Raw genomic sequence first — 25,339 nt, forward strand, 5'->3', positions numbered from 1 at the left:
TTCAGTGAACGCCCATTGCATGCATAAAATATGTTACAAGGCAACCGACCATGCCCTCTTCACTGAAAGGGGCGGGGGATTCCGGGAGATGGCAGCCTGCCATCGATAAATTCGTTAAAATCTTCGCTTCATTCAATTAAAAGGGAAAACAAAATAAACGGAAAACAAGGAATACACGTCACCAGAACTGAAGGAAATTTAAAAGGGGAAGAGCAAGGACATGTAAAGTGAGATGTCATCCGTGCTGTAAATCAGAAAGGATATTCTGAATCGATCTGAACTGATGTAATGAAGAAATAAAAGTTTCGATTTACTCAGGGTGAAAAGATAACGTGGTCAAAACCAACTGTTGCTGCTAATTATAACTTTTGGCAGAATGGTAATTGAAATTCATTGAATAAGAACAAGTTGTTAATGGTTATAAAAAATGATGGTTTGAAAAATGATTTTATATTTTTTCACATTTTTGTTAGTCTTGTATATTTCTCTCGATTTTCAATAAAACTTTTTGCCACGTCCTATCTAACGCTGACAAACCGCCAAAAACGGTCAGTGTTGGAATTTTTCTTCGCACTTCCATTAGTCGAGTAACGGGTATCGACTATGGCGTTCTCTCTTGTTAATTTTTTTTTGCTGAGTAAAGGGTATCTGATAGTCGGGTAACACAACTATAGTACTCTCTGTTTATTATTCAATCATTTATTTTTAGAGAAATAATTTGTGGTTGATTCCCTGAAATAACGGCTGTTGTCAATTAATTGTCGTGATTTACATACCTTTGCAATTGATTTCCCTTAGTTTATGTACATAATTCGTTGAGCTCCGTATAAATAAGCACAAAATACGGCATTGAATTGAGTTCTTCGCAATAAGTTTCGCAATATGCCTCGTCGTTGCATTCTGCCTTCTTTTCGGAGTGTCCCACTCCACCAACGAGTCCGTTTGTGTCCTTAGGGATGCCCCCTCAGTATGTGTGATCAGTACGCCAAATCCAAGCAAAAGGAGGAAATAGTGAAGCTGATAGCGGATTCTCGGACTGAGCAGAGGGATCTCTTGAATCAATACTATCAGGATGTTCGGAATCTGTTGAATGTCCTTGCGGCGGATCTAGATGCCACCGCGAGCAGACATGAATTCACCTTGCAGAGCAGGCCAGCGATGAAACCCCCCAAACAAATCAGCGCATTAACAACTTTAATTAGTTTAGATGTTGATTCCATTAAATATACATTCTAGTGCTCTTGTCAATTAATTGCCTTGATTTACATAATTAATCAATTGAATTCCTTTAACCTTTCGCGGCGAATGTATGTACATAATTCGTTGAGCTCCGTATAAATAAGCCCGAAATTCGGCAATAATGTGTCAGTTGAGTTTTTCGCAACATGTGTGGGCTGCGTATCTATTTATTGTGCCTCGTCGTAGCATCCTGCATCCTTTTCGGAGTGTCCCACTCCATCAACGAGTCCGTTTGTGTCCTGAGCAATGCGCCTCAGCAATGTGGAGCCTTCTGCCTGGCAGCATTGCATCCACTGTACGATCAGTACTCCAAGTCCAGGCAACAGGAGTCAAGCCAGGAGGCAATGGTGAAGATCATAGCGGCTCAGGCTGAGCAGAAGGAGCTGTTGAATGTCCTTGCGGCAAACATAATTTACACCGCGAGCAGCCTTAAATCCACCTTGCAGAGCATGCCACGTACACTGTTGCCTGTCCATAGGATTGGATCCAGATTTTATATCATAGTATATAAAGAGAAATCCATGATTGATGCCGCGAAAACGTGTCGCGCATACGGCGGTCACTTAGCAGCCTTCCGAAACGAAGACGAGTTTGAAGCCGTGACAAGATTCGTCAATAAACATACCTACTTCTGGCTGGGCTTTCATCGAAATAGTACGGGCGTATTCGTGACGGCCACCGGAAATGAACGACCGTTTATAAAGTGGGAGTCAGGAGAACCCAATAAAGGTGGAGACCAGAACTGTGTTGTTCTGTTCAAATCACGCATGCTTAATTGGAAATGCTGTACTGCCGTTTCCTTCATTTGCGAGATGGAGGCGGATTAATAAAGATAAAGATATCTATACATAATTATGTGTCAATTGCTCTGCGAATGTGCCTGCAGAGAGTAAGAACAGTTTTCGCATAAGCACGCACACACTTATTGGGTGTTTTGAATTGAATATTGAATTGCTTAACACAGAATTAACCAAATGGATGCCATATAAAGCAATATTCAAATTAGACCACTTCGTACTCATTTTGGCGGGTACTGCTGTTGCGAAATAGTTGCGCCCAAGTTCGAGGTGGATTCAAAAATATGTAAAATTCTAAAATATGTAAAATGTAATCTGCAGAATATAGACAAGTAGAGAAGTAAAAAAACAAATTTATTTCATTTCGTTCGTTTTATTTTTGTATATATATGGCCAAAGTGGAAGTCCTCTGTTACCTGATCGCCCACTCATTTGGAATTGTTATTTGTTTATAGACTATAGCGTTCTCTCTTGTTTTATATTCGTAAATGCAGTGAAATAATAAACACAATGAAATGCAGTCAGATGCCTGTAGATGAAATTCCATATTCGGGCTCATCCTTCAGTTGCTAATGTGTGAAGAGGGTCCTCATTAGTTTTGTATGACTCCGCAAATGAGGGGATCTCAGAAAGGAGCTGTGCTGCGAATTCGGGATGGCAAGTCATGTGAGCTAATGATAAACACTCTCGTTAAGGATGTGTGGAGAGGGAAAAGGAAAGGAACTAAGCCAAGGCGGATGCTCAGATAACGGACAACGAAAAGCAGGAAGTGGGAGTGGTTGCAAATGGTAGCGGAAATGGAAAATGGAAAGTGCAAAGGACTCCATGCAATTCTAATTTCATTTGTTCACTGAATAATTGCGCACTTTAATTGAAAATACGAATGCATTTTTGTGGCCGGAAAATAACGAATGGAAAAATCAGATGCAGTTAATATTATGACAGGTCTGAGAAATGGTTACAAGCTGTGCAATTTGTGACAAACGAAATGATGGTTAATGAGGTATGGAAATGTCAAAGAAAATTAAATGCAAATCTCTAGAAAATTAAAACAAAGCTAACTATGGAATTTAGAACACTCAAATTTTGCGCTCCAATGGTTTTAAAATAAGCTGTCAATTAGGAATATGATATTTCTAAAGAGGAATTCAAAATAGTGAAAAACTCTGCCCAGAAAAAGCACTTCGAGCTCCGCCAAATGAGGCGAGGAAAAATGGGAAAAGGCCAGAAAAGCAAGCAAAGCAAATGGAAAGAACATGGAAAACTGCCGCAATTTGTTGCAAAAACAAAGAAAGTTTCGCTTGTCGGAAAGGAAATGCAACAAAGAAAAGGATGGGAAATGCGGCAGGGGAGATATTTAAATCCTTTCCCTCTGAGTTTTCTCTTCCTGAGTAGAAACTGCAATCAGCCACTCCCACATTTCTCGCTCCGCCCAGTTTGATGACGCTTGATAAAAACCCCCAGAAAAATAGAAAAAAATTGAAACATAAAGAGGGAAAAGTTCATGTTTTTCCTTGTCAACTCTTCTTTAAAGAAGAAAGGAGAAAATTTGGTCGATGAAACGGCTTGCAAGTGGGGAAAGCCACGAAGGACTGAGGACACTTGCTGCTTGCATTTGTGTTGTTTACAACTGGTGAGTGACTTTTATTGCCTCCCATTCGGATTTGCATTTTCAGAGCAGCTGAACAGCACCTAATTGAAAGTAGGGCGAATCGGAAACACAAATCGTAAATTATAAGAAATGTGAGGAATAGAAACGGACTGAAAAGTTGCCAAAGAGATCGATTCATGGGGCAACTTCCAGTTCATAAATTCCTCACGAAAGTCCTTTCCCATGTGAAAGGATTCTCCACTGCGTTACTTTTCCAGAGCCTCATTTTCATTCTCGCCACATTGGCACTCTGAATGTGCAGCATAAAACGAAGTGCTCCCTTTCAGGATCTCTGCCTGCTTCTTTCTTATATCGCATATCCCCCCAACTTACATCCTGTGCCTTCCTGAATCCTTTCATTTCGTATTTAGCCGAAGGGAAACGCAACAGAAAGGAAAATGCGGCTAGACAAGAGCTTGAAAGCAAGAAAAGGACCACAACTGGGAAGAGAAAGAGAGGCTAAAGTACAGATGGAAAGAGAGGGGAATAGAGGAGCCAGCAGTCAGCATTTGCTGACTTAGCTGCAATTATGGCAGATATTTTTATGAACTTGATGTCAGCACACACTCACACTGAGACACATCCTCCGACACATGACACACACACTCTCAAACACTAAGGGATAGTGGATAGGGACATTACGACTCCTGAAAGGAAGCTGCGAGAAAAAGGCCAAACGGAGCATGGAAAATGAAGATGAAAACTCCAGTTGGAAAATCATCCGCAAGAGTTTATGAAGATGTTGTTCACTACTCCACAGATAAGTTATGTTATTGTGCTACTCCCTATTAAATTAAATTTTTTGTTTTATATAATTACTTTGTGTTCATTCTATTAACTAAAAACATAATAAATTATTTCCTGGCTGCTTTAAAAATGCCGTATCATTATTAATTTCCCTTTGTTGTTCATTTTATAGGTGGCACTTGCAACTGAAAACCGTGTCAATGGTGAAAAACCGCACACTTCCGCAAGGGACAACAAAAGCAGAGGTTAATTGTTCAAATATTTTCAGTGCACACATGCAACGCCCTCTGACCTCCGCACCCCTCTCCACACTGCAATCCATTTCTGAAACAATGTAGGAAACAAGTAGGCGCCACAAGATCAGAACTCTGCTTTCACCAAAAACAAACTCCCAAATAATTTACGGCGCAGTTAAAGATGCAAAAATTTTCATTGTTAATTTCTATAGAGGGAACAAGGGGAAAATGGAAACTCTACTTCTTCATTGCAGTTTATTTCGAGGCTCGATAAGAATCATCAACAATTCATTTTCGGTTTCATTGCGTTCCCATTTCGCGAATTTTATTCCTTAAAAGATCCCGCGGGGAAAACCATGAAATTCGCGTCGTAAAATTAAATTTCTCGCAATTAATTCCGATTCCCCTCCGCTTTGAGGAAAGTTCGTTGGAATTTTTATCGCTGACCCGGAATGACCTTCCCATCGATTTCATCGCCTCCCATTTCCCACCCTCCCCATTTTATTTTCCTTTAATTTATTTATCTTTGCTGAAGATGTTCCTTGAAGTTGATTTTATGCTCTGGTTGACTTTGTCTCACTTTGGTCCCCTTTCCTGTCGCCTTTTAATTGTGTTTAAATTATTCGGGAGAGTGGCAGGGGAGCTTCGATTTCTGTTTATCTTTAGCAATTCCCCAAGAATTGGATCGAAATTTCTTCGAAATTTATTGCTCCGGAAATTAAAGAAAGTTTGCGAAGGAAAATGGCTCCTGGGACTTTTAATACAAACGCTCAGATGCAAAATATGAAAATAAAGGACTTACGTTTGGTGCTTAGAATTTTAATATCATTTTTTATCACAGCACCCAATAGTTTATGAAAAATGTTTATAATATATTTATTGACCATCCACAAAACCTTTCTTTCTTGTCAGCCGAAAGATAATAAAATTATACAACATTTCAAAAGAACAACAGCCTCGCAGAAGGATATTCTATTTTGTCGCTTCATTTTCAAAGCTGATTTTTATCACGGGGCACATTGAAAATTTACGAATTTTCACAGCGCATAAATTCTGTGCCGTTTGCCAATTTTTATTATCTGCAAAATACTTTATGCGCATCTGAGGAATACACGGGAATAGGAAGCATCTAATGGATACATGAACCCAAATTGAGACACTTTGCATAGAGCAAAGCAATCATCATCCCCTCGAAGGGAGTCGGGAAACTTCGGTGGGGAAAAAGCTCGGAAAATGAGCCAAGAAATAATGATAAAAGGTGAAAAATGCACTTTGCGGAAAGGAAAAATAGAAAATGCTAAGCGCAACTTATTATGAAGGGAAGCAAAGAAAAAAGGGAATGGGAAAAGAAAACTTTCTGCGGAAGCTTCAGCTGCATGTGTTGCATACTTTGTGGGACTCCAAAGAAAGCATGAAAAATGGGCAAGGGGAAAACTAATTTTTAATGCCTCCCAGAGGAAAGGAAAAATAGGAAAAGTTTCCTCCTCCGATTGCAACGCAAAATGTTGTCACTTTGTATCCCGACAGCAGGGATCATCAATCGCCGCTCTCTTTTCTGAGTCACCAGCGGATTCATCAGAAAAATGTTAGAAATAGGAGTAAGTAAACCAAACTTATTCTCGTTTGCCAATAAATTTTCAATTTCCGTCTGAAATTTGCAATTTATTTCACTCCATAAAAGCTAATTTCCCCGCTCCCCCAACACTTCGCTCCTTTGTAAGTCACTTTCAGGGAGATTTCCAAGGTGGATGGTTAGTTTTCCCTGCAGTTTTTCACACAAGCTCACCTGAGTTTATCGAAGGACATAAATACGTCGGAAAATTGCATTGTCTGCTGCCAGGATTGCACTTTATTAGATAAGCAAAACAAGGTAAACATCTGCCGCATTCCTCTGCGATCCTTTGACAAGTAAACAACTGGAAAAGTTCGCCCTCCATTTTCCACACATAAATCCCAGAATTTTTGTCAATCGTGCTGTCAGCAATTTGATTTGATTTGCGAACTCTGCGAAAATATTTCATAAATATTTGCCCGGAATTTTCCCCGATTTTTCAACACTTTTTCTGGGGTTTCCTTCTTATCGCCCAGCGAACATTTGCAACTGTGAAAATATTATTCATTCTTTCCGTTTGGTTTTCCCTTGCTACTTTGTTGTGCAAATATTTTTTACCGTTTTTGCACTTCATTTGCCTGGGTGGGCGTGTTTGGGAGGGGCGTGGCTATTTGTTTTTCTTTGATGTGCTAAATGGGTGCAACGATTGCATTCGGAATGAGATTCGATCGCCTTGAAATCGTCGAAGTTAACTTGGGATTATGGGGAAAATGGGGATGGAAGCCCTCAGTTTGCATACTTAACTCTCGAAACAGAGATTTTTATTTTCATGCCCCTTTGGGACGATAACCATTTGCTTTTAACGACTTGCGAGCAAAGTTTCCCCGCAGGCAACGCGAATCCTTTTCCAAGTGAAACATTAAACTTTGCCCCATCAGAAAATAAGGATAACAACAGGGTGGCTTGTATAGTGGCCAAGGAGACATGACAGCAATAAGAGAAAACATTTTCAATAATCCTAAGGAAGAGGTTAAAGGCGGGACAATTTCACGTTTCCACTTTTTAGAGGCATTGAAAATAAATGCACAATGGAGAACAGATTGTTTGGTATATTTCAAAGATCACGGAATATTATAAGTCTGGAATCGCTTAGCTAATTTTCAGCAATCAAGCTGGAAGGGTAAAATAGAAGCACAAATCTTGTTTTAATAGGTTCTTCTCCCATTTGAGACGCTTATAATGTTATTTATCTAATTAAGTCATTCAGGGCCTATCCCATAACACCCTTATTTCCGTACCCTTTTTTTAATACTTCTTCGGAGGATTTCTCATGGCTTCGTTTGAAGTTGGTAGAGGGAATCCTTTACGGCCTCTAATTATGTCATTTGAGTCAAAATGTGACTTGCGTGGCCTAATTGCGCACGACTGCCTGGAAGTCGGCTCACGTGGCGTATACGCAACGTCTGATAACTTTTCTCGCTTTACTCCTACGTGTTGGTTTTTGGCGCCTTACTTATAATAAAATTAGGCACGTTTTTGGGGGAAGTGTGAAGCTCTGAAAAAAAAGGCAAGGAAATTCTATATGAGGAAGGGTAAAATTCAGAGGGGGATCCGCAGAAAGCTCTCACTGGTATAAAGAGTTCGTCTCAACCAACATTCTGTGGTTTATTGTAGGTTTCAAACAGGAGGAGAGCTCTATTCAGGGAAAACGACATTCCACAATTGTACACCGTTTTACGTTTAATTAAGCTCGAACTGCAAATGGGTAAAGTCACCTTCTCTTACAAGAGCGAATGAACTCGCTTAGCAATGCAAATTGGATGAGCCGCAGGATGTCAAAATAACCTGGTCCTGTTTGTTCCCTCATTGTTTGCTGTGGTCAGCAATTAAAAATTCAAACTATTGTTGTGTCGAGCACTGAGTCCTAATTCTAATTGCAAACTGTGTAGCGAATGTCCCCAAAGGACCCACAAAGGACACCCCGAGGATGCGGCTCAGCTGCTCTCAATTGTTATGAAAATGTGGTTTGATAATAGAATGAATCTGCTCAGCAATTTACAAGCTAAAGCTTCTGCTTTCTGGGAAAGTGCTTCAGAATTAATTGAAATCCGTTGGGACAAGGATTCGCTTCAAGCCTTGATCTTCCCTTTGGGTGACTTTCAGCTTTGTGAAAGAAGTGTCAAAGCAGCAATTGCAGTGCGCCAAAAACATACTTTGAAAGGAGCCAGAAAAATACCACTAATGAAATGGGAAAAGAGTGGAACTTCCAGGTGACAGCTGCTAAAAGTTTGGCAGCCAACATAACATCCTAATAGAGGGGAGTTGCAAAAGCGTTAACTTTGCAACAGTGTCAAAAACTGCAGGCGCATCGGGAAACAACTTTAAACCATTTGAAAGTTTGCAGCGGCCAATGGGGACGGGGTAAAATGAAAACTGAAATATATTGGGGGAAAATTGCCAACACTTCGATGAAAGAATTTAGTTACTGAGAATTCCCATGCACCAATTGAGCCTTATTAATCGGAGGTTCAAGCACTTGGGTTCAAGGACTCGAGCGCCTGACTGGACATCAACAAATATTTCCCACAATCGGACACTCTTCTCGGTCTCTTCGCTCATACTTCAGCAGCTCATTGGGGCATGAACACGTCGTCTGCCACACTAATTGAATGAAATTTCATTTTCACAACTTCGGAACATCTCCAGTGCAGAAAGGCCCCTTGAGGGGATTTCACCCAACAAAGACCCAAAGACCCAAAGACTCCTACTCTACTTTATCTCCAAGAGAGCTCTTCAGATGTGAAGTGAAATATGCTGGCATATTATCGCACTCGACGCTCCTCACCGATTTCTGATGAATTGCAATGAGTGGCTCTTCTCGAGGTTGTTTTCTGGTTTCCTTTGGGCTGCTCCAAATTATTTTTTACGAGCCTGCCCACAGAAATGACCCGACTAAGTGGGCAGCATTGGGGCGAAAAACTTTAACGCAACTTCAACCAGTGTCCATCCAATTAATTAAATGATTAAATCGCAGCAAATGTTGCTCGCATCATGAGCACAAACAACTTGTTTGGCCTATAAAGCGCTGGTATGCAAGGCAACTACACTAAGATTAATTAGTGTGATAAAACAAGCAAGATAAGACGTTACCTGAAATGTTATGCAATAAAATGGTATGGTATGAAGAAATAGTATAGACCGAAGTTCTATAAAACATGTATTTAAAAGGATATCAATATGTAAGTTAATACTATTATTGATTTCTTTCAGTGCAGAGTGGTGAAATGTTTGTTGGTCTGGACAAGCAATGCCTTCATCGGCATTTCCCACACCAGGCCCGGAAACCATTTGTATATGCAACCAACCTTATCGCAGCTGGCACTCGTCGGTGGATTCCACTCGTGACCATTCGAGGCTGACTCTCCGGGCGGAATGTTCCGGCGTAGCGGAAGTGGCTTCCGCCAGAAGTGGACCAGCCTCACGTTGAAGGGTGCTCTATACGGATCATGGATCCTGGGCGTGTTTCCCTTCACCTACGATAGCTGGACAAGGACATTGCGTCGTTCCAAGTGGTTAATTGTGTATGGCTGTGTCCTGAACGCGGCATTCATTCTGCTGGTCGTTACCAATGACACGGAGACCGAAATTCCGCTGCGTATGGAGGTGTTTCACAGGAACGCACTGGCCGAGCAGATCAATGGCATTCACGACATTCAGAGCCTTTCAATGGTGTCAATAATGCTGCTGCGAAGTTTCTGGAAGAGCGACGATATCGAGAGGACCCTCAACGAACTACAGGACCTGCAGCACCGCTACTTTCGTTACTATTCTTTGGAGGAGTGCACCCGCTTCGATAGGTTCGTCCTGTACAAAGCCTTATCTGTGGTCCTGGAAATTGCATCCATGCTGGCCTTGGAACTGGGCATGTCACCGAATTTCAGTGCGCAGTTCTTCATTGGACTCGGCAGTTTGTGTTTAATGATGTCGGCAGTTCTCCTGGGAGCCTCACACTTTCACCTGGCCGTCGTCTTTGTCTACCGATATATGTGGATCGTAAATAGGGAGCTCCTCAAGCTAGTTAACAAACTGGCGAATGGGGAGACCGTTGAGTCTGAAAAGGTGGACTTTTTGCTCAAACTGTACCATCGCCTATTGGATCTTAGCCATCGTCTGGCATCCATCTATGATTATCAAATGGTCATGGTGATGGCCAGCTTTCTGATCGCCAATGTTCTGGGCATCTACTTCTTCATAATCTACTCCATTAGTCTAAACAAAAACATGGACATTCAAATTGTGGTCTTTGTTCAAGCCTTGGCCATCAACATGTTGGATTTTTGGCTAAACATTGAGATTTGTGAGTTGGCGGAAAGAACTGGTAGACAAACTTCCACCATCCTGAAGTTGTTCAATGATATTGAATGCTTAGATCAGAAACTGGAGAGAAGTGTAAGTGGAACTCAATAAGATAATTTAGAACTTAAACTAGTTTTCTTAACCTAGATCACGGACTTTGCATTATTCTGCAGCCATCGCCGGCTGAGATTCCATCATTGCGGCTTGTTTTACGTGAACTGCGAGATGGGTTTCCGCATGGCCATCACCAGCTTTCTGTACCTGCTGTTCCTCATCCAGTTCGATTTTTGGAACCTGTGAAGATAGTCCATTAAATGCGCCCCTGGAAGAGTCCTCTAATTGGTTCGCACTTCCTTGTGTCGTCTGGAGTTGAGGGTCCTTGAAAGGGGAGCACGCGGGACTAACAAGTGACAGCTCAAGAAGTCGGGAGATTTTCAAAAGGGAGGCAGAACAAGTGGGATGTGTACCCGAGCTTACACGGAGTCGTGCCTAAGTGAAAGCCCTTTTGACTTTTAAGCCGAGAGAACGGGAACACGGCCGCAGGACATCAGCAGGAAAAACGAAGCAATGAAAGGAGATTTATTTCCCTTCCTCCTCCAAAAAAGGAGGCCATTCTAAAGCCAAAAGGAGAATATGCACAAGTCGAAAGGATTCGGGGAAATGGAGTGGCTGTGAAAAGCAGCGCAATTAAGACCAACAAATGAACGAGTTTTCAGCTCTCTGTACACGACTGGCTAAGAATGCAGCTGGATTTTCCGGCGAACAATGGTTGCGGAGAAAACAGAGAAAAGCTGAAAGCAGTAGCTTTGGCGCATTTTCTTTGTTCGACTCTTGTGCGATGCATAGTGTGTGCTCTGCTAATTTCCCTGACTGCGATTTTCCAGCTGTTTCCACACTTCCCCTGCTGGCTGCTTGTTTTCCCTGATTTATTGTGCTCCGGGCATTGCTTTTGATGCGGATTTCCATTCATAAGAACGCATGTTGTGTAGTTTTAGATGTATATTGTATATATGCTGCAGGTATAACTCTATTAAGTGTTAATATTTGCACTATATTTGAATGAAAAAAGTGTTAAATTAAATACCAGATACCCATGCTTTAAGGATACCCATCTAGATTGAAATCCAATCCCTCTGGAAGGCATCAATTAAAGTGCTGAGTGCAGGGATAAAATCCTGTTAAAAATCAACACTCGAGGCTGCGGATAATCTGACCCTTAGCCACTTATTGTCAGAGGCCAACCGCTGTCAAGGCCAGGCCAAGACCACCCACCACCCTTCTAATCCCAAGAATCACCGCCATTAGCCTCGATTAGAAGGCCAGAGGAGGAAGACAATGCCGAAGGGGACATCAGCCGCATCGGCAGTAAAAACAACTACAAAGAACGCGTCGCTCACAGCAAAAGTGCGTAAATTGATTTTTATTATCCTGCGTCCTGCGTCCTGCGCTCCCTATCCACTTACAAAGTCCTGTAGCCATTCAACTTGGCTCAGCAAAAAAAAGTTTCGGGCGCATTTCCTCCCTTTCGCTCTGGCCAATATATTTGATTTATTGGCTTTATCCGGATTGCGCGCAAATTGTTCATTGCTTTGTTTACACCATAAAAATCCTGATGGACACATTAGTTCGCCGAAATGCGCCATCGCATGCTCATGAGGCAGACTCGTAAATTCCATCGATAATTTCCGCTATCATTCTGTTTTTGTCTGGCGGAATATTTATTGGTGCAGCCATTATTTTATGGCAATATAAAAGTCAGTCGGGGTAGGCAACATATACTCGTATTTTATTGGGCCCCTACATTAAATTACATGTAATAGCTTTCCAATTATCCAAATGACTTAGTAAGAAAAGGTCTGCGCTTCTTTCCCAAATCAGATAACAAGTTTTCGCCCTTTCACACTCTCCTGACAGCAAGCTCACCTCAATTTATAATTTGTCCAGCAAATTAATTAAAATTTGCCGCCAGGCCTTCCACAAAATCGGGCTGACTGTTCATTTATTGTAATTAGGGACGAAACAGACGAAACTTTTTCGTTTTCTCTTAGGTAAAGGACGTTCAATGACCCAAAGGGATTGCCAAAGGCTGCATACGAAAGGTCAAAGGTTATCAGCAAATTTTTAATTTAAATTTATATGCTTTCCAGCAGCCGCAAATTGGAGAATGTTTCTGATGGACTAAGGAGTGAGTCAGCTGCGCAGAATTCTGAACTTCAAGGGAAGCAGTTAATGAAAGGGAAACCCTCAGCCCGTTCCTAATTACGCTAAATTCCCATCAATTGTTCCATTGATTCAAGCCGACTGCCTTAATTAGTTTGCCAATGCGTTATAATTTGGACCTCCAGCCCTCAATTTATATAAGCCGTTCGGAGCGGTGGGTAGAAGCTTCTCCCGAAAGTTTGGCTCAGAAAAGTTTGAGGATTAAATAATTGCCAATTTGCTGCAAGTTGCTGGCAGTTTAAACAACAATTCAACGAAGAGCAAAGCCGATTTGTGTCCCCAGCTAAAACGAAACTATCTGAAGGCTGAAAATGCGATGGAAGGAAGCCAAGAAAAGCCGGGCAATTAGTGGATAGTCTGGCTAAATATTGCAGCCATATTCGTTTGGCAAAACTTTAATTGCACTTGGCTAAGAAACAGCTTGGGATTTTTTTTGGAACACGTTCTTAAACACTATCTCTGTTGCTAAATAAATATTTAAGTTTGCAACTTTTGTATTGTAGACGATAAAAACCAATACCATAAAAAAGATGATTGCATTATGGAGAGTGAAATGAGGGACAGATAACCAAACTTATCACTATAAAGGAAACCCATTTCGGGCCTATTTCTGCTGACAGTGCGAATCATCATAAAACGAGAAAATTTTTATGAATTCTTGCCTCCGTGAAAATGGTGAAAATGTGCTTCACTCAGCAGGGCGATAACCAGATGCTGTCATTTTAATAAAAATATATTGAAAGCTGGCACAAATCGAGATGAGCGAATCGAATTATCCGTAAGCGTTGACGAGTCGCCCTAACAGGAAGAATGTTGACCTAATGCTGACTTCACTGCTGGAATTTTATTGTGTAAACAATGGATCCGAGAGATCCGGGGGGTGCCACGTGGCCCAAACAATTGGCGGATGTCCTGGGCCAGGGCAATAAATCAAATGCTTGTGTACACTCGACTTTATATTTGTTTGCCCGCCGTGCAGATGGGCAGGAAATTTGCAGAAGCTCGAGAGCCGAGGATGCCGTGCGGCAGGAGGGGCATCCCCTGCACAGGATAATAAAAATCAATTTACGCGATTGTGTCGAGTGTGGCTGCTGGGCCCTGTTATCGCAGCTGGCTTTGTGCTCTCGATAATCGAAGATAATGGGGCTCTACCCCGACGAGGGCCGAAAAGGACCAGAGGACTGTAGCTGACAGCCAAGGATGTTCGGGATGCCAAGGACGAGGGCCCCAGCGTGTGTGGGTATGCATTGTCTGACTTTTTCTGTGCGCTCCACATTGTTGGCCTAATTGTTGCCTGTCAGTTGTAGTTTTCTGGCCTAAATGTTGCCAATGTCCGGCAGAACAGACGACGGACACAGTGTATAGTAACATTGGCATAAATCAAACGCAGGTGATTGCAAGGGCAAACAAATGAGAACCCCGAAGACGAGCACAGAAATGTTTATTATATATAAACATGTAGTTTTTATAAACTACATACGCAGTTTTAAATATTTTCTAAATTAAATTGTGAAAACAAAAGGATTTGTAATAAGCCAGCGTTTTTTTCTTCACAATGCATCCTATTTAATATGTTTATTTTTGGTGTGAACAACAGCTAGAGCGCCCTTAAAGCTGCTCATGTAGGTTAGTGCCATTGTTTTCGCAAAGTAGTAAGAAAAGGGATCCCATTCACAGCTAGCTGCAAAACAGTAAAGCAGTAAACTCATTTATTTGCTGGCCTTAATTGCACTCTTTTTACAGCCACTCCACTCTTTTGGGGCGCTTTTGACTCTTCCGTTTTTGAGAGCTTAACTTCTGGCTTTCTGCATAGTCTCGTTTAAGGGGTAAGAGTTCCAAAGGAGTTTGGCTTTTGCAGCTGTAGTTTTGCACTGCGGCCCTGCGGCTCTGTTCCAATTTCCCTTCCTTTTCCCAACTGCAAGTCGTTCGCTTCATTCACTCGACGACAATTGCTCAACTGCTTGTAGGGAAAGTGATTCAGCTTTTATTGCCATGATGTCACCTGCTTAATATTGCATCTCATGTCTTTGTGGAAGACTTAGTGGCAGCTCTAAAGGAACTCAACCCTAATAGAAAGCCTGGGGAATCACAAGTTCATAAAGTCGAACTGGACTAGGTACAGCAAGTAGAGAAAGCTTGCGACGAACATATTAAAGCCCATTTCTCGATTTACGTAAAATAATCCGCAGTGAAGAAACTTAAACCTCTGATGGCTGCAGTACAATGCAAAGTCGTTTATCTAAGGGTGAAATCTCGACTTAAGCGATTATTTTTAAGAAATCATCCCTATAACTTACACTTCTCTCAAGATCTTTGTCCATGCTCTCAATATCGTTGAACAGCTTCAAGATCATCGAAGTTTGACTTCCAGTTTTCTGCAGCAAATCACAAACCTTCATGATCAGCCAAAAGTCCAGGAAATTGTTAGCTAGTGCGAGGGGAAACATAATTAACATTACGAAAAAGGACATCTTGCCCAGGCTGATCCTGTAGACAATCATATAGAAGCAAACGATGATGTTGGCAGACAGAAATACTGCCATCATCAGGACCGTCTGGTAGTCGTAGCAATCGGCCAGTCTGCTATATAGTTGAACCAGTTTGGTGTAGAGTTTCAGGAGGAAGCGAACTCTGGAGGAGCTGCCCATTTGGTTGCCCCTCAAGGAGGAAACCAGGATCAGGAGTTCCCTGTTTATGAGCCACACAAATCGGTAAATGAAAGCCAGCCCAAGATGATAGTGAACGGCCAGGAGAAGCGTTCCCAACTTGCCCAACGAGACGACCAAGACGTTCATTACGGGTACATTAATATTGGGCGTTCCAAAGTGCACAATCCAGGGAGCTAATAGTCCCACTACAATGAGAACTCCTTTCTGGATCACATAGACATCGAAGGCAGGACACTCCACTGCATCGGAGCAAAAGTAATTGGCTTTCAGCAGCATCAACCCATTGTAGATCTCCTCCAGATGTTTGCTCCTCCACAAGGTTCGCAGGTACACCGTGCAAATGGTCACCACTCCGACTACTTCCATTATTGAAATAATTTGATGAAGCACGGAATTCCTCTGAAAGACATCCAACCTGATCCCATGTTCATGGTACTCTGCACTTTGTTTCAGCATCAGGATAAGGGGACTGGAGGTCATGGCTAGTCCAAAAAGGATTAGCCACTTGGAGCGGCGTAGTCTCCTCAGCTTTGGGTCATACTTAAATGGAAATATTCCGAGCAGCCAGGAGCTGTAAAGGATCGACTTAAGGACAACGTAGACAAACTTCGGTCGAAGACCACATCGAGGTCGGAACATCGCAGGACGACTGATGAAAATGCCATCACAAAACCCAAAACAGCCTGTTAATTGATGAAATATTAATTAGTAAAGTTCTGAGTGATGAAGATAACACCACATTAAAATATAATTCAAGCGGAAAGTAATTTAATTAGTAGCAACCACAAATGTAATGAGTGCCTATTTTCTGTGAACATAAGCTCGAATAAGTAAGTTGAAGGAGGGCAAACAAGACAGTTTTACAAATTCATGAAATCAAATTGAATCAAGTAAATCAAGTATAAGACACTGGTGATGATCATCTGGAAACCCATATTATAGTTTATAGTAAACAGTCCACACACGTGAAATTTAAATTGGCGATGACTGCACAGCAATGCAAACTCGTTCACCTTTCTAAAATAAATATAATAATATTTGTTTTATCTGCTTTAGTTTATACTTACACTTCTTTCTAGTTCAATATCTTTCAGCCCAAGATCAGCGAAAAGTTTAAGTACTTTTGGGGTCCTTTTGCCAGCATTCTCCGCTAGATCGCAAGCGACAATGTTCAACCAAATATTCCAAAAATTAACAAGCAAAAACTGCGGGAAAATCAGCAGACATAAGGAATTTATATTCATACTGATGTTCAACACAATCCAGAAATATATGGCCAAAATATTACTGGCTATGCCAGTTATAAGAACTAGGGTCATATGGTACTCGTAGGCGGCCACTATATTCCCTATGAGCTCCAAAAGGCGACGGTACAATGAAAAGAATTCACGAATCCTCGATGAGTTAACCCTATGATCCAGTTTAAGTTTGGTTACCAGTTCCAATAGTTGTCCGTTGATCAGCCATAAGTAGCGATAGATTAACAGGACTCCGACATAATGGTGCATAATATTGCAATTGATGCTGAATTGCATTAAGGAGTTCACAATCACCATTTCCACGGAGAAGTTGTTTCCAGGCAGTACGTAGGAAACACTCAGGAATGTAAGTAAGAGGCCAATCACAGTAACCGCCTTTTGAATCACGAGGCAGTTGAACTTGGGGCAATTCTTCTCATTCAAACTGGCAAAGTGTTGATACTCAAGGACAAGCAGTTCGTTTGCCGAAATACTCCAAGTAACCAGGATCCATACAAAGTTACCTTCAAGACAAACCAACACAAACGGGATTGCCAGTTGCTGCGTGATCCCAACATATTCGACTAGCAATCGAAAATTAAATGGTCAATTTCACTCCACCAGATATACAATAACTATACTAGATATAAGCAATCATCGAAGAACTGGAGCTATTACGTTAATCAATCTATAAAGTCCATTTTGGCTTATTAAAAAGGGTTCATAGGGGTGAACTATTGATTTAGGGCGTTAACAATGGGCAACAAATGAAGGAAATTTTGAAAGCATTTTTTAATGAATTAAAAAGGTTAATTTACAAGTTCATATAATCAAACTGAACTAGGTATACCAAGTAGAGGAAAGTGGTTATAATCATTTTGAAGCCCATTTTATAGTTTATACAAAACAGGCCACACAGTTGAAACCGGAACTTCCGGTGACTGCAAAGCCAAGCGAACTCGTTCACCTGTTGGAAAAATTAATTATAATCATATCGAATTATCTCACATATGTACTCACACTGGTTTCTAGCCGATCATCTCGGTGTTCGAGGTAAGAAAATATTTTTAGAATGATCGCAGTTTCGTCACCAGCCTTTTCAGTAAGATCGCATACGGTAATGAACAACCAGAAATCCCAAATGTTTATTAACAGAGATTGCGGGAAGACCACCAAAAAGACTGAAAAGTTATGCATACTGATTCCATATACTATGAGGAAATAAATGACCACGATGTTGCCAGCTAGCTGAGATGTTATTAATAGGATCACTTGGTATTGGTAGGCGATGGCCAATTTTTTATAAAGCTCCAGAAGGCGGTTGTATAGGGAAAGAAATTGGTGCATTTTGGAGGAGTCAGCCCGAGGGTTCAGTTTTAGTTGGCTCACGAGGTCCTTTAGTTGTCCGTTTATAAGCCACAAAAAGCGATAGATTAACAAGACTCCGATATGGTAGTGCATGGTATTCAAATTGGAGGATACTCCCATCAGACAGCTCAAAAGTGTCAGATATAAAGGGGACTTATTTCCCGGAATTGCGTAGATGAGCGTTAAAAAAGATATCATTGTAGCCATAGTAGTCAAACACTTTTGAATCACAAAACAGCTGAAGTTTGGGCAATTTCTCAAGTTCAGGCCTTCAAAGTCCTGATATTCAAGAGTTAAAAGTTGGTTGCATATTTCCTCAACTTTTTTGCTGCTCCAAAAGTTCATAAAGTGTATCAATATGGCTGAAAGAATGTTTATCACTGAAATTATTATGTTAATGATCTCCAGCAAAGGATTTCTCTCAAAAACTTCTAGTTTACGTTTCTTGAATTCAAAAGCCAATCGAATCAGAATGAATATAAGGAAGTAATTAGCGACTAGGCCGTACAAAACTAGGCCGCGAGAGCGCCTAAGCTGGCATATTCTTTTTCTAGAGTCCACGGTGAAGGGGAATAAACCAAATAGCCAGGATCCATAGAGAGTGGCTCTAAGGATCTGTCTTGCCAAATAAGGACGAATGTCGCGGCTTGTTTCGAACATTTCCGACCACGCGAGAGAAGTCAACTGGTGTCACAAAAATGTAAGTAAACACCGGGGAAAGTACGGGAACACTAAAATAGAAAGTGTTGACGGCTTCCAAAGTTAACAATCAACATAAACCCTTTTAAAATGATTAATACTGTGATGAAATATCGATTGCAGAGGAATGACTTTTTGTAGTATACACAAATTAATAGGATAATTATTTTAGGGTTAAATGAGATAGGAGTTATATTGTTGGCGCACTCAATAAATTAAGGACGATGCCAATAAGTGAACCCAGCTATATTAGAAAAGGTACGAACTACTTGTAAGCCATAGAGTCAAGAAAAGTAATATTTGGAGTCACAAAAAACTTTTAAAGTAATATATGTTATCGTTTTTAGTCGTCTTAAAATGAAAATTTACACCTCAATTGATTAAACATCAGTTTTGAATTTCAAATTCATGTAATCAAACTGCACCAAGAAAACTACGTATAAAATGTTTGTGATTATCATACGAAAGCCCACCTCATAGTTTATATCGAACAATCCGAGATGGCAAATTTTCAGACTGCGATGGCTGCAGAAACAGGTGAATTCAGCTATCTAAGAAAGAAAAGTAATTGTGTAAAGAAATACATAATATTTTAAAACGAAGATCCACTTACTCGGCGCTCCATTTCCTGGTCCATGTTCTCCATATCATTGAATAACTTTAGGATCATAGAGGTCCTTTTGCCCGTGCTCTCAGCCAATTCGCAGAAGGCGATTCCCAACCAAAGGTCCCAAAAGTTGACGATCAAAGCTTGGGGAAAGAGCAGGATCATGATTACCAGGGAGAATCTCTTGATGTTGATCCAGCAAATGACCAGCACATGGCCCAAAATAATGTTGGCCGAAAACAAGGTGGCCATGAAAAATGTCACCTGAATATCATAAATGGCGGCTAGGCGGGCGTTCAAGTCCAAAAGGCGAGAATATAGCCCGAGAAGCAGTTGGACTCGATCAGGATCCACGCTGTCTCCCCTTCTCAGGCGACTGGCCATGTCCAGAAGTTGTCCATTGATTATCCACACATACCGGTATATGTAGATCACTGCCAGGTGAAAGTGCATCACCACCATTAGCACTTCCAGCTGCACAATGTAGATACAGACTGCCTCGTGGATAACAATCTTGCTATCCGGTATGCCAAAGTAGATCAGCAAAGAGGAGCCGATTTCCAGGATTACCACAAGACCCATTTCGATCACATACCTATTGAATTGGTCGCACTCCGATAGGATGAGCTTACTGAAGTGACGCTTCTCCAGCACCAGTAGCTCGTTGAGAATCTCAGCTAGTTCACTGCTCCTCGAAAAGGTTCGCAGATGGGTCACCAGTGTGGTTATCACACCGATAACCTCTACTAGCTCTTCCACCTGCTTAACCAATGGATTCCGCTCAAAGACCTCCACCTTGACAGAATTGTGATCATCCGTCGAAGGCAGCACTGATAAAACCAGCAGACTCAAGTTAAGCACCAAACCATATGCCAAAAGCCACTTGGAGCGATACAGGCGCCTTGTCCGAGAATCGAAAGTGAAGGGAAATAGTCCGAGGACCCAGGATCCATACAACGTAGCTCTGATGGTGAAGTGCGCAAGGACCTGACGAATCCGATGAATCCGATTCGGTTGTGACATTATTGAAGTCCGACTCGGAATAATTTGTGACACGGAAATGACCCTACGGAACGTTGTGAACATAGAGTGCTGACTTCTTGATGAGTCAGACAGATAAGCAAACTAATTATTGGGAACTTTCGCTCGCTGTATTGTGAATTTACCGGTTAGTTAACTTCAAGGACGAACTTCATTACCCGAACTGTAATATTTGATGAGTAAATGTGCCGAAATACTACCTGAAAATCGCTCGATTAAAGATTGGAATATGTTTAATAAACTTACTAATTAAGAGTGTCAGATTAAATTTCACGTAGAACAACCACACTTTTTCCATTTTATTGTTGGTGTGTTGCTGTTTTCGGTGGAACAGGAGATGTTCTTTTTTAGTTTTCTATTTCATATATAACAGAGAGAAGCCCTCTTATGCAGTAAGTCCATACTTCACCAATTTCAAGGAGCCCACAGCAATTTCCCTTATGCTCATTCCATTATCAAACCACGTTTTCATGACTATTCAGAGCAGCTGCACCACATCCTCAAGGTAGGCACTTGCTACACAGCTTGCCATTAGAATTGGTGAGGCGTTTTCCGACAACAGTAGTTCGAACTTTTAATTACTAACCACAGCAAACAATTGGGGAACAAACAGGGTCAACAATGAAATGAGCGAGGACTTTTGCAATTTGCATGGACAACCGAATGCAATTTCTCAAGTGTGGGATCGACTTTACCCTTTTGCAGCTCGATGTTACTTAAACGAAAACTAGCCATCAATTAAGTCATGTGTACTGATAGACTGATTGCTGGATACAAGGATGTAGTTATAGTGAAAGAAGTGCGGATTCTCCTCGGAATTCTAAAACAGATATAAGTATACCCTCGTTTCTTAAGCGCTAATTAATCGCGGAATTTAAGAGTCAGTAGCCCATGGCTACGTACTTTGAGTGCGTGAATTCATTATAAATAAGGCGCCAAGGAACCCACACATCTAAGGCGATACAAAGAAGTTAAGCATACGCCACGTAAGCCCGTTCGAGGAATTCACATGCAATTTGGACGCCCCAGTCACAGTTTCAACGAAGTGGCATAATTGGAGTCTGTAAAAGATTTCGTTCAAATTGGACTAACAAAAATCCCCTGAAAGGATTTTTTTTATCAGGGTAAAAGGAAAAGGATACTCAAGAGTACACCAGAAATGAGTTAATTAGACAAATTATGTTGGAAGTGGTAGAGAGGGCGAAAAGTGGGCGGGGGTGGATCAAATGTATTATATATCGCAATAGAATTTGTGCTTTTTCACTTTTAAACTTTCGTTTTAGTTGGGCCAGACTTTAGCTAAGTGGTTCAAAGTGGTTTAATGTTCGTTGACCTTAAAATATCCTCACAAATCTTTTGGTCATTATGAATAAATGTATATGTAGTATTCAAAATGATGTCAAAAATGTCATGAAAATGCTCCGCCTTTAACCTCTTTTAAGATTATTGAAAATGTTTTCTCTTATTGCTGACATGTCTGCATGGCCATTATCCTGGCTGCCTTTCAGCTGATGTCCTTTGCCACCCTGTTGTTATCCTTATTTTCTGATGGGGAAAAGTTTAATGTTTCACTTGGAAAAGGATTCGTGTTGCCTGCGGGGAAACTTTGCTCGCAAGTCGTTAAAAGCAAATGGATATCGTCCCAAAGGGGCTTGAAAATAAAAATCTCTGTTTCCCCATTTTCCCCATAATCCCAAGTTAACTTCTACGATTTCAAGGCGATCGAATCTCATTCCGAATGCAATCGTTGCACCAATTTAGCACATCAAAGAAAAACAAACAGCCACGCCCCTCCCAAACACGCCCACCCAGGCAAATGAAGTGCAAAAACGGTCAAAAATATTTGCACAACAAAGTAGCAAGGGAAAAACAAACGGAAAGAGTGAATAACATTTTCACAGTTGCAAATGTTCGCTGGGCGATAAGAAGGAAACCCCAGAAAAAGTGTTGAAAAATCGGGGAAAATTCCGGGCAAATATTTATGAAATATTTTCGCAGAGTTGGCAAATCAAATCAAATTGCTGGCACCATTGACAAAAATGCTGGGATTTTTGTGTGGAAAATGAAGGGCGAACTTTTCCAGTTGTTTACTTGTCAAAGGATCGCAGAGGAATGCGGCACATGTTTACCTTGTTTTGCTTATCTAATAAAGAGCAATCCTGGCAGCAGACAATGCAATTTTCCGACGTATTTATGTCCTTCGATAAACTCTGGATAGCTTGTGTGGAAAACTGCAGGGAAAACGAACCATCCACCTTGGAAAACTCCCTGAAAGTGACTTACAAAGGAGCGAAGTGTTTGGAGAGCGGGGAAATTAGCTTTTCTGGAGTGAAATAAATTGCAAATTTCAGACGGAAATTGAAAATTTATTGGCAAACGAGAAGAAGTTTGGTTTACTTACTCCTATTGCTTACATTTTTCTGATGAATCCGCTGGTGACTCAGAAAAGAGAGCGGCGATTGATGATCCCTGCTGTCGGGATACAAAGTGACAACATTTTGCGTTGCAATCGGAGGAGGAAACTTTTCCTATTTTTCCTTTCCTCTGGGAGGCATTAAAAATTAGTTTTCCCCTTGCCCATTTTTCATGCTTTCTTTAGAGTCCCACAAAGTATGCAACACATGCAGCTGAAGCTTCCGCTCAAAGTTTTCTTTTCCCACTCCTCTTTTGCTGTGCTCCCTTCATAATAAGTTGCGCTTAGCATTTTCTGTTTTTCCTTTCCGCAAAGTGCATTTTTCACCTTTTATCATTATTTCTTGGCTCATTTTCCGAGCTTTTTCCCTACCGAAGTTTCCCGACTCCCTTCGAGGGGATGATGATTGCTTCGGTCTATGCAAAGTGTCTCAATTTGGGTTCATGTATCCATTAGATGCTCCCTATCCCGTGTATTCCTCAGATGCGCATAAAGTATTTTGCAGATAATAAAAATTGGCAAACGGGGCAGAATTTATGCGCTGTGAAAAGTCGTAAATTTTCAATGTGCCCCGTGATAAAAATCAGCTTTGAAAATGAAGCGACAAAATAGATTATCCTTCTGCGAGGCTGTTGTTCTTTTGAAATGTTGTATAATAATTTTATTATCTTTCGGCTGACAAGAAAGAAAGGTTTTGTGGATGGTCAATAAATATATTATAAACATTTTTCATAAACTATTGGGTGCTGTGATAAAAAATGATATTAAAATTCTAAGCACCAAACGTAAGTCCTTTTTTTATATTTTACATCTGAGCGTTTGTACTAAAAGTCCCAGGAGCCATTTTCCTTCGCAAACTTTCTTTAATTTCCGGAGCAATAAATTTCGAAGAAATTTCGATCCAATTCTTGGGGAATTGCTAAAGATAAACAGAAATCGAAGCTCCCCTGCCACTCTCCCGAATAATTTAAACACAATTAAAAGGCGACAGGAAAGGGGACCAAAGTGAGACAAAGTCAGCTAGAGCATAAAATCAACTTCAAGGAACATCTTCAACAAAGATAAATAAATTAAAGAAAATAAAATAGGGGAGGGTGGGAAATGGGAGGCGATGAAATCGATGGGAAGGTCATTCCGGGTCAGCGATAAAAATTCCAGCGAACTTTCTGCAAAGCGGAGGGGAATCGGAAGAATTAATTGCGAGAAATTTAATTTTACGACGGGAATTTCATGGTTCTCCCCGCGGGATATTTAAAGAAATAAAGTTCGCGAAATGGGAACGCAATGAAACCGAAAATGAATTGTTGATGATTCTTATCGAGCCTCGAAATAAACTGCAATGAAGTAGAGTTTCCATTTTCCACTGTTCCCTCTATAAAAATTAACAATGAAAATGTTTGCATGTTTAACTGCGCCGTAAATTAATTTGGAGTTTGTTTTTGGTGAAAGCAGAGTTGTGATCTTGTGGCGCCTTTCACTGTTTCAGAAATGGATTGCAGAGGGGAGTGGGGGCGCAGGTCAAAGGGCGTTCCATGTGTGCTCTGAAAATATTTGAACAATTAACCTCTGCTTTTGGTTGTCCCTTGTGGAAATGTGCGGTTTTTCATCATGGACACGTTTTTCAGTTGCAAGTGCCACCTATAAAATGAACAACAAAGGAAAATTAAAAATGATACGGCATTTTTAAAGCAGCCAGGAAATAATCTATTATGTTTTTAGTTAATAGAATGAACACAAAGAAATTATATAAAATTAAAAATTTAATTTAATAGGGAGTTGCACAATAACATAACTTATCTGTGGAGTAGTGAACAACATCTTCATAAACTCTTGCGGATGATTTTCCAACTGGCGTTTTCATCTTCATTTTCCATGCTCCGTTTGACCTTTTTCTCGCAGCTTCCTTTCAGGAGTCGTAATGTCCCTATCCACCATCCTTTAGTGTGTGAGTGTATGAGAGTGTGTGTGTCATGTGTCGGAGGATGTGTCTCAGTGTGAGTGTGTGCTGACATCAAGTTCATAAAAATATCTGCCATAATTGCAGCTAAGTCAGCAAATGTTGACTGCTGGCTCCTCTATTCCCTTCTCTTTTCATCTGTGCTCTAGCCTCTCTTTCTCTTCCCAGTTGTGGTCCTTTTCTTGCTTTCAAGCTCTTGTCTAGCCGCATTTTCCTTTCTGTTGCGTTTCCCTTCGGCTAAATACGAAATGAAAGGATTCAGGAAGGCACAGGATGTAAGTTGGGGGGATATGCGATATAAGAAAGGAGCAGGCAGAGATCCTGAAAGGGAGCACTTAGTTTTATGCTGCACATTCAGAGTTCCAATGTGGCGAGAATGAAAATGAGGCTCTGGAAAAGTAACACAGTGGAGAATCCTTTCACATGGGAAAGAACTTTCATGAGGAATTTATGAACTGGAAGATGCCTCATGAATCGATTCTTGGCATCTTTTCAGTCCGTTTCTATTCTTCACATTTCTTATAATCCACGATTTGTGTTTCCGATTCG

At 41.0% G+C, this 25,339-nt stretch overlaps 6 protein-coding genes across 6 annotated transcripts; 2 read left to right on the forward strand and 4 right to left on the reverse strand.

Moving 5' to 3' along the window:
* Window positions 1-1,385: 1,385 nt before the first annotated feature.
* On the forward strand, window positions 1,386-2,398 carry LOC120454976 (C-type lectin domain family 3 member A-like). The gene has a single exon (XM_039640765.1). The coding sequence runs from the start codon at window positions 1,386-1,388 to the stop codon at window positions 2,064-2,066; it is 681 nt and encodes a 226-aa protein (XP_039496699.1). The 3' UTR covers window positions 2,067-2,398.
* Window positions 2,399-9,654: 7,256 nt separating this feature from the next.
* LOC120458904 (gustatory receptor for bitter taste 22e) lies at window positions 9,655-10,878 on the forward strand. Its single transcript, XM_039646750.1, has 2 exons — window positions 9,655-10,671; window positions 10,726-10,878. The coding sequence occupies exons 1-2, from the start codon at window positions 9,655-9,657 to the stop codon at window positions 10,876-10,878; spliced, it is 1,170 nt and encodes a 389-aa protein (XP_039502684.1).
* Window positions 10,879-14,884: 4,006 nt separating this feature from the next.
* Window positions 14,885-16,106, reverse strand: LOC120458905 (putative gustatory receptor 22d). The gene is made up of 2 exons (XM_039646751.1): window positions 15,096-16,106; window positions 14,885-15,037 (listed from the first exon to the last, which is right to left on the reverse strand). Exons 1-2 carry the CDS (start codon window positions 16,104-16,106, stop codon window positions 14,885-14,887), a joined length of 1,164 nt encoding a protein of 387 aa, XP_039502685.1.
* A 221-nt stretch (window positions 16,107-16,327) lies between these two features.
* On the reverse strand, window positions 16,328-17,283 carry LOC120458857 (putative gustatory receptor 22c). The gene is given in 3 exon segments (XM_039646684.1): window positions 16,328-16,480; window positions 16,535-17,191; window positions 17,194-17,283. Coding segments are annotated over 3 exon segments (900 nt in total).
* Window positions 17,284-17,519: 236 nt separating this feature from the next.
* LOC120458903 (putative gustatory receptor 22b) lies at window positions 17,520-18,733 on the reverse strand. The gene is made up of 2 exons (XM_039646749.1): window positions 17,726-18,733; window positions 17,520-17,672 (listed from the first exon to the last, which is right to left on the reverse strand). Exons 1-2 carry the CDS (start codon window positions 18,731-18,733, stop codon window positions 17,520-17,522), a joined length of 1,161 nt encoding a protein of 386 aa, XP_039502683.1.
* Window positions 18,734-19,152: 419 nt separating this feature from the next.
* LOC120443958 (putative gustatory receptor 22a) lies at window positions 19,153-20,402 on the reverse strand. The gene is made up of 2 exons (XM_039623414.1): window positions 19,382-20,402; window positions 19,153-19,319 (listed from the first exon to the last, which is right to left on the reverse strand). The coding sequence occupies exons 1-2, from the start codon at window positions 20,400-20,402 to the stop codon at window positions 19,153-19,155; spliced, it is 1,188 nt and encodes a 395-aa protein (XP_039479348.1).
* Between the last annotated feature and the right edge of the window lie 4,937 nt (window positions 20,403-25,339).

This window comes from Drosophila santomea, chromosome 2L (genome assembly GCF_016746245.2).
Source record: "Drosophila santomea strain STO CAGO 1482 chromosome 2L, Prin_Dsan_1.1, whole genome shotgun sequence".
In the NCBI taxonomy this organism is placed as follows: domain Eukaryota; kingdom Metazoa; phylum Arthropoda; class Insecta; order Diptera; family Drosophilidae; genus Drosophila; species Drosophila santomea.

Bases quoted from the DNA above. Each gene is read 5' to 3' on its own strand.
- LOC120458905 (XM_039646751.1), bottom strand. From the start codon at position 16,106: ATGTTCCGACCTCGATGTGGTCTTCGACCGAAGTTTGTCTACGTTGTC. The intron at 15,038-15,095 runs GTAAGTTATAGG...TTTCACCCTTAG, and splicing joins ACAAAGATCTTGAGAGAAGT to ATAAACGACTTTGCATTGTA.
- LOC120454976 (XM_039640765.1), top strand. From the start codon at position 1,386: ATGTGTGGGCTGCGTATCTATTTATTGTGCCTCGTCGTAGCATCCTGC.
- LOC120458903 (XM_039646749.1), bottom strand. From the start codon at position 18,733: ATGTTCGAAACAAGCCGCGACATTCGTCCTTATTTGGCAAGACAGATC. The intron at 17,673-17,725 runs GTGAGTACATAT...TTTTTCCAACAG, and splicing joins ATGATCGGCTAGAAACCAGT to GTGAACGAGTTCGCTTGGCT.
- LOC120443958 (XM_039623414.1), bottom strand. From the start codon at position 20,402: ATGTCACAACCGAATCGGATTCATCGGATTCGTCAGGTCCTTGCGCAC. The intron at 19,320-19,381 runs GTGGATCTTCGT...TTTCTTAGATAG, and splicing joins GGAAATGGAGCGCCGAGTAA to CTGAATTCACCTGTTTCTGC.
- LOC120458904 (XM_039646750.1), top strand. From the start codon at position 9,655: ATGTTCCGGCGTAGCGGAAGTGGCTTCCGCCAGAAGTGGACCAGCCTC. The intron at 10,672-10,725 runs GTAAGTGGAACT...TTCTTAACCTAG, and splicing joins ATCAGAAACTGGAGAGAAGT to ATCACGGACTTTGCATTATT.